General features: G+C 35.8%; 2 protein-coding genes across 4 annotated transcripts; both read right to left on the bottom strand.

Annotated features, from left to right (window-relative positions):
* Positions 1-6,300: 6,300 nt before the first annotated feature.
* On the bottom strand, positions 6,301-7,008 carry LOC141725032 (uncharacterized). The gene has a single exon (XM_074527394.1). The coding sequence runs from the start codon at positions 7,006-7,008 to the stop codon at positions 6,301-6,303; it is 708 nt and encodes a 235-aa protein (XP_074383495.1).
* Positions 7,009-8,061: 1,053 nt separating this feature from the next.
* Positions 8,062-13,049, bottom strand: LOC141661891 (boron transporter 4). 3 transcript variants are annotated; one of them, XM_074468906.1, is made up of 14 exons: positions 12,908-13,049; positions 12,322-12,427; positions 12,139-12,221; positions 11,762-11,954; positions 11,531-11,669; positions 11,272-11,437; positions 11,006-11,172; positions 10,739-10,912; positions 10,560-10,655; positions 10,347-10,463; positions 9,800-10,119; positions 9,409-9,712; positions 9,154-9,288; positions 8,062-9,046 (listed from the first exon to the last, which is right to left on the bottom strand). In XM_074468906.1, the coding sequence occupies exons 2-14, from the start codon at positions 12,423-12,425 to the stop codon at positions 9,017-9,019; spliced, it is 2,028 nt and encodes a 675-aa protein (XP_074325007.1). In that variant the 5' UTR covers positions 12,426-12,427; positions 12,908-13,049; the 3' UTR covers positions 8,062-9,016. The 3 variants fall into 3 exon arrangements, with proteins under 3 accessions (XP_074325007.1, XP_074325009.1, XP_074325008.1); XM_074468908.1 differs by having other exon boundaries at positions 9,427-9,712; XM_074468907.1 differs by lacking the exon at positions 12,908-13,049 and adding an exon at positions 12,517-12,832.
* Positions 13,050-13,438: the final 389 nt, after the last annotated feature.

The following is a 13,438-nucleotide window of genomic DNA, read 5'->3' as shown; positions in this document are numbered from 1 at the left end:
TTATGTGTCAATTTGATACGCTGGTCTGAACCCTCGACATTGGGAGCTAGGGAGATACCGCTAAACCATTTTTCTATTTTTCGTCTTAACATTGTTGACGTTTTCTGTGTATCTTTGAGCTTGATTTGGTTTTTAGCTGACCTGCAGCCGAATCATACTATAAAATTAGATACTGAATAAGCATGGTCCGCAAAATTGATGGAAGACTAAACCTTGTATTACACTCTGTCGGTGCAGAGAATGTAAAATAGCATATCCTTTTCTGCTACTCTCTCTCTATCGTCTCTTTCGTTGTTCTCTCTCTCACTCTCTTCCAAAGCATATCTCTCTCTCTCACTCTCTTCCAAAGCATCTCTCTCTCTCTCTCTATCTTCTCTTTCGTTGTTTCATCTCTCTCTCTCTCTCTCTCTACCTCTATCTTCTCTTTCGTTGTTTCATCTCTCTCTCTCTCTCCCTCTATCTTCTCTTTCGTTGTTTCATCTCTCTCTCTCCCCTCTTTCGTTGTTTCATCTCTCCTCCCTCCCTCATGTACAAGCAAAGCATTTGCATATAGATTTGGTAAAAAAAGAGAATGCATTTTGAGAAAACAGAAAAATGTAATATCATTCAGTAACTGATTACACCGAAATCAAAAACACAAATTGATGCGATTACACATTAAAAATCGTACAACCACCAAATCAATTAAACAACTACCAGTAGCACCTATAACAAGTAGTATTTAACTATTAATTATCCAAACAAACAAGCAATTAAATTAAAAACATCTTGTTTCATAAAACCAAATCACCGATCCGAAACATCAGAAGCGAGCCTAGACGCAATCGCAGAGTGATACATCTCATGAGAATTAGCACTCTCGCCGGTCTTCATCCTCATCTGCTTCGCTTTCTCCTCCGTAAAACAGCCTACTCTAAACCTAGATCCCGATTGCTTCACCGGAGCTCCGGATTCACCTACATTCGGATCTTCGGGTCCGGATCCGGATAAGTAATCAGGATCCGATGACCAGCCGAACAGCGAGGTCCACCAGGCGTTGGAGGACGCCGGAGTGGAGAGATTGCGGCGAGAGACGGCGACGGCGGTAGGCTTGCCGGCGAGAGAGGAGTGGAGGAATGGAGATGGTGAGACGAAGGAGAGAGATGTTGACATTGTAGTAGTGTGATTTGAAGAGTTGTGAGAGAGATTAATGATGTGAAAATGTAAATGTTGTGAAATACGAGAGAGAGAGAGAGAGAGAGAGATGGAGAGAGATTTATTTGTTTTTGGTAATTTGGATTGGGATGTGAGATGGAGATGGATAAGGCCTGCTTACGTGGATTACACTTTTTCTTGCTCACTTTCTTTCTTCTCTTTGATATTTAATGTCCCTCTTTGCTTTAATTTGAATTTCACTTGTTTAGATATTTTTTTTCTAGAAAAATGGTGAAATGTTCAATTAACTGAAAAATCATTTAATTTATTTATTATTTAAATGCTACATGTGAAGAATTTGTAGAGCTTAGCAATTTGTCTCTTCAAACTTAAAATAAAGAAAATGAATTATTTTTATACTATAATAAACGATATGTAATTTCATTAGTGATATTTATATGTGCGACAAATATAGTTAGTTTAGTGAATTCGGCTAAAATTTTAGTTGAATATAGTCAATTTAGCTAAATTTTTAGTTAAGATAATGCATAGTGATCACTTTTTATATAATCTGTATATTTTTTGTTCATGGCTTGTTTTAGGGTTCATGCGGGGTAATAACCCAAATCGTCTAATTCAAAAAAAAGTACGGCTCAAAATACCAACTAGATATGCATGTTTCATATGCGTATTCTGGAATACTTTCAAAATGCGCATGTCTCACATATTTATCACATCTGTATTTTTTTTGAATTTCTGTTGGTGGAAATAGAAAAAAAATATTATATATGCATTTTATAAATGCGCACAAGGGGATACGTATTTGTAGAATGCGTTTTTTAATAAGATTATGAAAAAAGGTGGAGGATACGCATCTACAATACTGTGAAGAACTTCAGCTATTAAATTGAAAAGCATTAGAAAAATTGGGTCGCCAATGAACTTTTCAAACATGTCAACTAAATCTCTTTGCAGAACATGCCACAAAGCTTTGTAATACTCAATGAAAACACCATCAGGGCCTGGCGCCTAGTTAGTGTTCATAGACAACATAGTTTTGTGAATTTCCGGAACACTAAAAACTCTTATTACACTGTCATTGTCTTCTGCAGAAAGGATGGGATTAACAAGTGATCCCAAGAAGAAAATGTCACGATCAATGTTACCATTGAAGAATGATTACTTGAATAGAAGTAATCGGGAACCAGAAATAATTGACAGAAACGATAAATATTAACATACAAAACTAATCATCGCGAAGCTGAGGTAAAAAGAATTTAATGTTGAAAGAGGTTGTAATTCTAGCTTCTATCATTGTGAACAAGAAATAAGTAAAATGTGTAAAACTGTATATTTTTCTGTACAATAAGACCAGTTGCTTATATACAAGAAATGAGAGAGAAAGATTCTAACTAACTCCTAACAACCTGACAACTAAGCAATGTAAATGGAATATCTATTTATTTCTATTTACAAATAATTTAGCTTAATACCCCCCTTCAAGCTGGACTTAAGGAGGATCAAACTGAAGTCCAAGTTTGGAACTAAGGAATTTGTGATGAGCTGCATCTAATGGTTTAGTGAGAATATCAGCTAGCTGGATGAAAGTGCTGATGTGAGTAATCTGGAGAAACACGGACTCTATATACTTTCGAATGAAATGGCAATCAATCTTTAAATGCTTAGTTCTCTCCTGGAATATTTGGTTTTCTGGAGCTGAAGTATTGTCACGGTATAACTTGATAGGTCTAGGCACTTGAACATATAAATCTTGTAATAAGCCTTCAAGCCATATAATTTCTGAAGTAGTGTAGCTCAAACTCCTATACTCAGCTACCGCACTACTTTTGGAAACAGTTTTCTGCTTCTTTGTCTTCCAAGAAATAAGAGAAGATCCCAAGAATATAGCATAACCAGATAAGGATTTTGCAGAGAAAGAGCAAGTTCCCGAGTCTGCATCTGAATATGCAGTCAAATGCAAAGGAGTGTTTGCCTTATAAAATAAACCAACATTCAAAGTACCTTTGAGATATTTCAACACATGTAATGCAGCATCATAGTGAGGCTGTGCATGCTCTTGTAAGAATTGAGACAATTGATGTACAACATAAGAAATGTCAGGTCTGGTGAGATTAAGGTATAAGAGTTCCGGATCAGGCAGCTTTGGTACATCTTTTGTGCATAAGTGCAATCCTTTTGATAATGGAAAAGCAACTGGAGTACATTCAGTAAGATGGGAATCAACCAACAAATCAAGAATATAATTCCTCTGATTAAGCCGGATCCCTTCTACAGTCCTCAAAACTTCAATGCCAATGAAATATTTCAAATCTCCAAGATCCTTAATAGTAAATTTTTGATGAAGTAACATTTTGATATTATTAATTTCCTGCATATCATTTCCAGTAACTAATAGATCATCAACATATACTACAATGGCAGTAAAGGAATCTCCATTCTTTTTGACAAACAATGAGTAATCTTGAGAAGATTGAATATAATTCTGACTAATAAGGTATGCAGACGGCTCTTTATTCCATTCACTGGAAGCCTGTCTCAAACCATACAAAGATCTTATTAACTTGCACACACGACCTGTGGCTTTAGAGTAACCAGGTGGGGGATACATGTAGATATCTTCAGTAAGATAACCATACAGAAAAGCATTATTGATGTCTAACTGTTTCAAATACCAACCATTTGCTGCAGCTAGGGCAATTGGTGTTCTGACTATAGTAAATTTAGCTACAGGACTAAAAGTATGCTTAAAATCCTTCCATTTAATCTGTTTATCCCCCCTTGCAACCAACCTATCCTTGCACCTTTCAACACTACCATCTGGATTAAATTTTGTTTTAAACAGCCATTTACAACCAATGGCATGCTTATCAGGAGGTAATGTGGTCAGCTCCCAAGTTTGGTTGTCCTCAAGAGCTTTAATTTCTGTATCCATAGCAGCAACCCAAACAGGATCATGTCTTGCCATTTCATAACATGAAGGTTCAACAGGAGATGTAAGAACATTATTAAGACTGACAAAATAATCTGTTGTTTGAGCATTAAGAATATGTGAAGGTTTAGAAATGATATAGGAATTAAATTTCTTTGGCAAAGAAGAGACTCTAGTAGACCTTCTTAAAGCAAGATCAGTCTGAGGATTATTATTATGAACTGAATTATTTGTGTTGGACTCAGATGATGTTGAAAGATTAGTACCAGAAGTAGATGATTCTGGCAAAAAGACATGAAAATGAGGTATAGAAATAAATGATTGAGAAGAAGATGATGCATCAGGATTTGAATTTTGAGAACCTATTATTGATTGAATATGTGACTGTGGCCAATGATCAATATCAGTCGGATTAACTATGGGTAAAGATGTTACTGAAGAAGGAACACACGATTCAGATTGTTTATCTGAAAGTTTGAAAGGAAACTGTGTTTCTTTAAAAATAACATCTCTGCTAAGAAAGGTATCATAAAGCTTGTATCCTTTTTGTGCATAAGCATAACCAAGTAGCACACATTTCCTTTCTCTTTGAGCAAACTTATCACCAGTTTTCGCTGCAGCAAAACAAAGGCAACCAATAATTCTTAAATGAGATATATCACGTGGTTTCTTCATGAGAATTTTATAAGGAATTTTCCAGGATAACACTGAGCTAGGCATGAGATTTATCAAATATGTAGCAGATAATAAACAATCACCCCAAAAATTCATGGGAAGATTAACATGTAATCTTATAGCTCTAGCAGTGTCTAAAATATGCCTATGTTTCCTTTCAATTCTTCCATTTTATTGTGGAACACCAGGTAAAATTTTCTGGTGAATAATGCCTTTTGAAAGAAACAAAGAAGTACATAATTCTTTTAAAATTTCAGTGCCATTATCACTCCTAATTGTTTTGACAGTAGTTTTGAAATGGTTTGACACATAAGCTAAGAAGGCAGACATAATGTGGCTAACTTGATCCTTAGATACCAATAAATGTGTCCAAGTAACTCTACTATGATCATCTAGGATTGTCAAAAAATATTTGCAACCTGAAGATGCTGGAATTCTATATGGACCCCATAAATCTATATGCAACAGATTAAACACAGCATGAGCTCTAGAATGTGATTCAGTGAAAGGCAATTTATGATGTTTAGCAAGAATACAAGATTCACAATTGAAATTATTCAACACATTAGAAGTAAACATGTTCATATGCTGCATTTTGCCAACAGAAAAATGCCCAAGTCTGGCATGAAAAATATCAACATTTGGAACAATTGCAGAACTAAACATGAATTTAACATAGTCTGAGAACAATTAGACATATGCTGAGAAGAAAATCTGTACAACCCAGCAGCTCTTGTGCCAATTGCTTGGATTGTATTACTCATAAGGTCCTGAAATGAACAAGTTTCCTTGTCAAACTTAGCAACTAAAAATTTTTGATCAAGAAGTTTGCCAACGAATAACAAATTATATTTGAAATCTGGCACAAAAAGAACATGTTTTAAAGTAATTTGTGGTGTCAAAATGACATCTCCCACTTGTGTGATACTTTTAACATTCCCATCAGGCAAGCAAATTGTGATAGGTGTACTGATGTCATAAATCCGAGTGAATAAAGATGCATTAAAAGCCATATGATCATTAGCTCCTGTGTCTATAATCCAATATGCATTAGAATTATGTGATATAATAGAGTTAGCAGATATAATACCTGCAAAATTCACAGATGATTGAGGTGTGTCTGACAAAGGAGAAAAAGATTGTTGTTGTTGCAACATTTTAAGTACTTCCTGATAAATAGCAGCCACCATTTTGTTATCAATCTGTGGTGTCAAATTGCTAGAATCACCACACACAAAGTTTGTAGCAGAATCATTAGAATCAGACACAACATTAGCAGCCATTCTTTGAGAGTTCTTGCTTTTGTTATACCATTCAGGATAGCCTACAAGCTTGAAACATTCATTAGCACCGTGACCTTTCCTTTTACAATGATCACATATCAGGTTTAGTTTAGATTTCTTAAGGTGTTTTCTGAAGTTTGGTTGTCCTTGCCCTCTACTATAACCACCAGATCCAAATCTTTGACTGAATAATGCACTAATTGCAGACCTAGAACCAAATCTTTGACTGAATAATGCACTATTTTGCTTCTCAATCTATTACAGAATATGATATGCCTTCAGAACACTAGGCAATGGTTCCATGCTTAACAAATTTGTCTTAACAGAGTCATACGGCTTGTTCAATCCACAAATGAATTGAATCAGTTTCTTAGTTTCTTGAGCATCCATTACTTTCTTCAACAAATTACAAGTACATTTGTTCATAGCAGAGCAAGTATACACCAAATTACCTTCACGAACATGCAATTTGTCCCAAACTGACTTCATCTTACCAAAATACTCAGCAATATTCATATTATCCTGTTGAATCTTGATGAGAGTAGTATGTAACTTATAAAGCAAGGGAGCATTCGACTTACCAAATCGATCAGCCACATCAGTCCAAAGTTCATATGCCGAAGTAGCGAAGATAAAACTATCAGTGATTACCTGATCCATAGAGCTTGTTAGCCAAGACATCACCATATAATCGTTTCGAATCCATTTGTTAAGATCAGGTGAATTCTCATAAGGTTTGCTTAAGGATCCGTCAATGAATCCAAGCTTATTCTTTGCTCCAAGAGCCATCTTCACACTTCGACTCCAGTTGATGAAATTTTCACCGAATAGCAACATCGTGCCAAGCTGCTGGCGAGGATTATCACCAGAAGAAAGATAATACGGATCGTTATAATTCACAACTTGATTATGTGAATTACTCAACATCTCGTTTGTTTGTGATGTTTCAACAGATGAATTCGCCATAACAAGAACAAGAGATCAAGATATTTGTGCAAGAACTGAAATTGCGATCAAAACACGAATAATCGATTGAAAATTACGATGAAATGAAATCGATCGAATAACAAGAAGAACTGAAATCGATTAATCGGAAAAGATGAATCAGAAATCAAGATCGAGTGAGAATTACAGCTCTGATACCATTAAAAGAGGTTGTGATTCTAACTTCTATCATTGTGAACAAGAAATGAGTAAAATGTGTAAAACTGTATATTTTTCTCTACAATGAGACCATTTGCTTATAAACAAGAAATGAGAGAGAATGATTCTAACTAACTCCTAACAACCTGACAACTAAGCAATGTACATCTGGAATATCTATTTATTTCTATTTAAAAATGATTTAGCTTAATAAAAGTAAGAGCCAGCTGAAAAATAAACTTGATATGTCCCATTTGGGTGGTACTTGTATGTTAACCGTGTTCCAGCTGACCTTAGGCATGTTTTCTTCGGCTCATGCAGACTCCAATCTTTTTGCCTTGGAACTGAAAAATATGATTTTTCAAGTAACTGCGTCGTCTTGATGCACAAACATGATGACAATGAGAGGTAACCTAATGAACTATGATCAGAAATCATCAGACTGCAAAATTAAAATCCTAAATTACACATCAGACACTATTGATGTTATAACTTAAAATTTTAAGCTGACATTAATCATCATATTGCAAATTTATTTTGATTTTATGATATGTTGTTACAAGCGTATTATGTACATATAAAACTCTTTTGCAGGGCATAGTTGCAGTGGTTCAAATGATGTATTTTTCACCAGCTTATGTACCAGACTCTCTAAACAATTGCTTTTACCTAGCTCTACACTATGTATTCTTATTCCTGTGTTTTAGAGTACTTCCCTATATAATGCAGTTCTTTTATTTTTTGAATAAACAATAAAGGTGGATAGGTGGAAGAGATTGCAGGTCACTTATAAGAACCGCAAAAGTAATAAAAAAATTATAGGGCCTTATTGTAATGGTTTACTACCAATTTAACGATATGAAACTCATGACAATAGATAGTTAAACTAGAACAACGAATAATGTTTAAGTGTATTGAGCATTACAACTGAAAAATAAACTCGGATGTTCGAGAGACCCGCCTCTCCCAAACCCTAATTTTAGATACACATAATAATCAGATAAGATCCCTAAAAATAGTCTGTGCCTTAGTAAATAACCTCTCCCTTTAGTGTAATCCTCATTTTACCCTCATGCCCTGTTTTGCTGTTGACCATTGAAGTCGAGCCCCTTTCCTTTTGTTTGTTTAACACAATTACGTGTTTGCCCCTCCGCTTTGATCTTGTGTAAACCTTTAACGACTTTGAGTTATTTGGCTGCGTAATACTTATGCTATACGTTACTCTGGACTCGGCTAGAAGTATCCGACATGGATATGTGCCCGAGTATCGGACTCGCCCTGAAATAAGTGCCCAAGTCCGAGTGCCCATATATAAGTGTCGAGTGTCCGACACGGGTACTCGAAGATAAAATGAAGAGTACGAGTAACATATCTTACGGTAGAGGGGGGAGACAAAGGCTCATAAGTTCAAGAGAAGGGGAGGATACAACACAGCTGTAATCGCATATTCACGTATAAATGAAATAATAACTCAACCTTTGAAGCAACCTTTGAAGCACTTGCTCTCTCTTCAATATCAGCTCCTAGTCTTGTTTAGTAAACAATAAGAAAGATTAAATGATACTAATAGCTTGCAACATCGGAATCATATTAAACGGCATCAGACTTTCAGTTCTGTGACAATATCTCCGAGATTCTGCCTACGACAATAATTTGGGCTATGAGCTATTTGAAATGTGATTGCTTCTCTGTTGATCATTTAGGGCCTGTAGAACAATGCTCAGTTGTTCAAAACATTATTTTTCATATTCTTTTAATGTCTGTTAAGACTCTGTCAGCCAAAAATGTGTTGCTCTCATCACATTTTGTATATTCCTGGACTCAACAATTCTCATGCTGCTGCTGCATCGTGGGGATGAACCTGCAAACACACAATATGCAATAAGAATTACATTGGAAAGTCCACTTCATACAATATCTCGAAAAGCAACATGTGCACATAATGCTTGTGTATGAGAATGTGTTTACCTGAATGTGTTTCTCTTCGTTGGAACTTCCAGTTCTGACCTTGATCTCCCCTCTGTTAGTCGTTAACTCATCTAGTATTTCTGCATCGCAAACTTCTACTTCTTCATTGACATTTCCAGATTGCATTTCTTTATCCTGATCACAAATATAATTTACTTGAAACTTTTAGTGTTGTCTCTATGAAAAATCTCGTAACTCTATGCAGATAAAAAATGTGATTGTTACATGAAAATTAATAGTGAGTTAACAATAAACCTGATAATGTTTGCATACCCTTGAAGTCAAAGAGCCACTAAACGATTGTCGGGGGGCACCAGCTATTTCTTCATACTCAGCAGCATCCAGTTCTTTCAAATGATTTGGTTGGAACAATTTGGGCAAAAAATGCTCTCTTATGCTTACCAGTAGAAAGAACGGCAGGGGGAAGAGAATACCAGCTATTGGGATCCAAGTGACTCCAAAACACAGCAACAAAAATGCAAACTGAAACAGCGTAAACCCAACAATGTATCTGAACGGTACTGTCTCCACAAAGGAAGCATGGTCACCTTCTAAAACTCTGCAATAATTTTAAAAATGAGCTATCAACAATTTTTCTCAGTGCATTCTAATTATCTTGTTCATCTAAAACAGTGGTGAAATTTACTTGTATCTCCTGCCGGGAGAAATTAAGAGAAGCGTCATTCTTTCCCAGAGTTGATTTCCAGGGAGACTATCAATTGCCATGTAGGCAAAATATCCCCAAAGGACTGACGATGGAATCAGCTTAATCACGGGCATTGCACATACAGATGCAGCAACAAGGAGAGACTGCAGAAGATTGCTCATTCTCTGCTCATTAACTCTTACAGGCAAGTTGCCATCAATGTGCTTGTCAGGATCAAATGATTGCATTTCTGTTCTTCCATCACTTGTATTCATAACAGCATCCTTTAAGTCTTTTAACTCTGAGACCACCGAGCTAGCCTGAAAATTCAGATTCACATATTCAAGATTAAAGAATTATTCTCGATCACAAATAATGAAATATAGAATGTTAGATTTAAATATAAATCTAAAATTAGATTCAGTGCATAAAAGTACCAATGATGATTATGCAAATCGTAGAAATTTAGAATCATTTATGCACTTGGTATGGTATAAGAGTACATGTCTTTGTTGTTGAATATAGTTATTTTTCCAAATGTACTTACAGGTGGTGTGCTGTCTATTTCTATGAAAACAGTTTGCATCTTGCTATAGATTTCTGACTTGCTAGCTTGCTCTTTCATGCTTTCTTTGGCACTTCGAACCATCTTCCTTCGGATAATCTGACAAATATTATATATGACTAATTTAGCATGCACCTATCATCATTCTTCAATAAATTGTGCAATGGTAACTTTTGTTTGTAATTTCCTCGTTACCTGTCTTTCGAGAACAGCAAGGCTCTTAGTGTGCATTGGAGATTGTGGCAGGACACCATTTGAAGGAGGTAGTCCGATCAATCCACAAAGCAAAGTCTGTTGCATAAACATAGACAATTATTGTGGATGATTAAGATAGAAACACAATCAAGATGTTCGAGTACTAGTTTGAGATATACCATAAATCCCAGCAGCAATATGTCATAATGATAGGCAGAGGGTTTCTTGAGATTAAACTCCTCTTGTTGAGCTAGTTGTGAAGCAACACTGTGATCAAAAAAATATAGCCCTGCTACCATTATAGCAGGAATAATGGCAGCAAAGACATATACAAGTGGAACCTCGATCATGTCCTACATATTAAAATTGAACAATAACTTGGAGACTATTTGTTACAAAAACTCGCGTGCCACTTCTGAATAGGACTAATAAAAGCATGCAATTACCTGGATCACGGTCCAATGGTGAATAGAAGCAGACTCCCAAGCGAGTGGACTGAAAAGCCTTCTGGGAACTCCAGAAGGAAGTTTGCTAGGTCCACTAAATGAGAGTGCTGTCCAGACTACGACCATCAAAGGAACACCATAATCTGCGATGAAACTTCTGAGCAACCCTGTTCGACATGTCAAGAATATCATAAAGTTAAAGTTCTTTAACGAAAAATATGAAGCTGAAAAACTGTCACTGGTATTACGCAAAATGTACTGCACACCTGTACCGTACCACCAAGACCGTGCCTTTCTGCTCTTTAAGGCAGTGTAGAGAAGTCCAAACGAGAATATGATTGCTAGTAACCCATTCGTGTAAAGCCACTGAAACTGATATTTTTCTGCATTTGCACTCTCATCTTTAGGGACGTTGAACTCACTCACTACTCCCTATACCAAATCAAACAAACCTAATATTAAGCACTGCCTCAGAAATCAGAGAACGGCTAATTTCTTATGTTGTATACCACTCAAAAGTCATACCTTAATAGCCTCTTGAATAAATAGAAGAGCAATTAACATCCCGAAAGTTTCCCCAGCAACTCTTGTAAATCTAATGATAATTGTGCCAGCATTGAAGATCGCTAACACAAACAAGAAAAGAGCTGTCCAAACACAAACCCTGCAAAAAAGAGCTGTCTTAAATAGCATGTTCGCAAACAGAAAACATTTTCATCATCATACAAGAAGCATATAAACGAAAATTGGCAATACCATCCGGCCCAAGCTAAGAACAAGGCTTTCCCCAAATCTTCCTTCCCTTTCGCAAAGTTGTACAAGTAAGTGTACATTATAACCGTCGGTTCTGCAACTCCCAATATCATAAGCGGTTGGCCACCAAGTATGGAATGAATGATACCACAAATAGCAGTAGATGCTAAAGTTTCAACAGTACTTAAGCTTCCATCTACATTTAAAATATACAATTAACACATTCTTAATTACTTTCAACAAAAACAATATATGCAGTTAAATTACATATATAGCTCAAGAGACGTGCTAATTTGTGTACTTAATCCTTCTAAAGAAGCAAAAGAGGCAGAAAACGATATAAATTGCAGTATTAGGACTGAATAGCAAAAATAATCAACCTGTATCTCGACTCAATTGCTCTCCGAAGGCAATGACAGGAAGAGCAGATGCGAAAAAGATGTACATAGTCGGAGCAAGTATCCTACAACAACACAACGAATGTCATCTAGTCAAAATCACCAGATTATGAAGTTAAAAACATCGAAAAATATGGCTGTAAGTTAATATATAAATTTCTGTACCCCAATCCGGAGCGAATTCCAGCAAACCAGTCATGCCTGTAACAGGATGCCCTTCCTCGAAAATCTTCTGCAACACCTCTAAATGGAGCCCTAATGCCCTCCATTACTGACACAGTGTAATTACAACAATCAGACAACTGTTTGATATAGAAAAAGTAAGAAGCACTATCATATACACTAATAAGAAATCATTACACTAATTTCATTTGTCTAATAGTCAAATACATAGAGAAAAGCCAATGGTTATTCCTGGTTATTCCAGCAACCCTCGGATTCCTGTTATTACGAAATTCCTCGTGACAACAATTCGGAAGCTAAAAAAAAGATTTGAGTAATAATCTATACATCATCATTAGGCAAAAGAAGAAATCAGTTCCTAATATTTCCGATTACGTAAAAGCAAAACAAAACACATACATGTCATGTGTGAATACTAAGCATTGTAACCAAACTCAGTCAAAAACACACACGTTAACATGCAGATAACAAACAAACACATATCTACTGTACAAGAAAATGAATGTGATAAAAAGAAACACATGTGAAATGTAATAGAACGATGAGAATGAAGTACTAATGAACATACAGAAGAGTGGAGAATAAATTTGAGGAAGTTTGAGTGTTGTTTCGCCTTAATTGATTTGTAAATTTTAAGAATGAAGAACGGGGGGAGACTAATGGAGTAACGGTATATGTAGGAGTCCAAAGTGGCCCTGCTGGCTGCTATACATACCGCCAAGGGCGGAAAAATCTCACGTATATTTTATGAAGTGCCCCGACAAATGTTAAGGTCTCGCTCCCGAGTTTTTTAAAGGGAATGAAGCAATTGATAAGAAAGTAAAGTACTTTCATCACACTTTTGGAATCACACTTTTGGAGTGAAAGTTTTGAAATGAAAATTTGTTAAATTTACATTTATTATCACTTGTTTTCGCTCCTTTTAAAAACTCGGGAGCACAAATATGAATGTAAGTGAAACTACATTACTTACCCACCACTTGTTTTTCTTCTTAATCAAAACTCGGGAGTAAGGGGTAAGTGTTAGTGTTTTAATATTACGGTTAAACATCGAAAAATGAATATTATTGAGACCGGAATATTTTATTTATCGAAATCA

The sequence above is a fragment of the Apium graveolens genome, chromosome 5, assembly GCF_009905375.1.
Source record: "Apium graveolens cultivar Ventura chromosome 5, ASM990537v1, whole genome shotgun sequence".
Classification (NCBI taxonomy): Eukaryota; Viridiplantae; Streptophyta; class Magnoliopsida; order Apiales; family Apiaceae; genus Apium; species Apium graveolens.
Note: the sequence above shows the minus strand (reverse complement) of the source record. Positions and strands in the feature narration are given on the sequence as shown.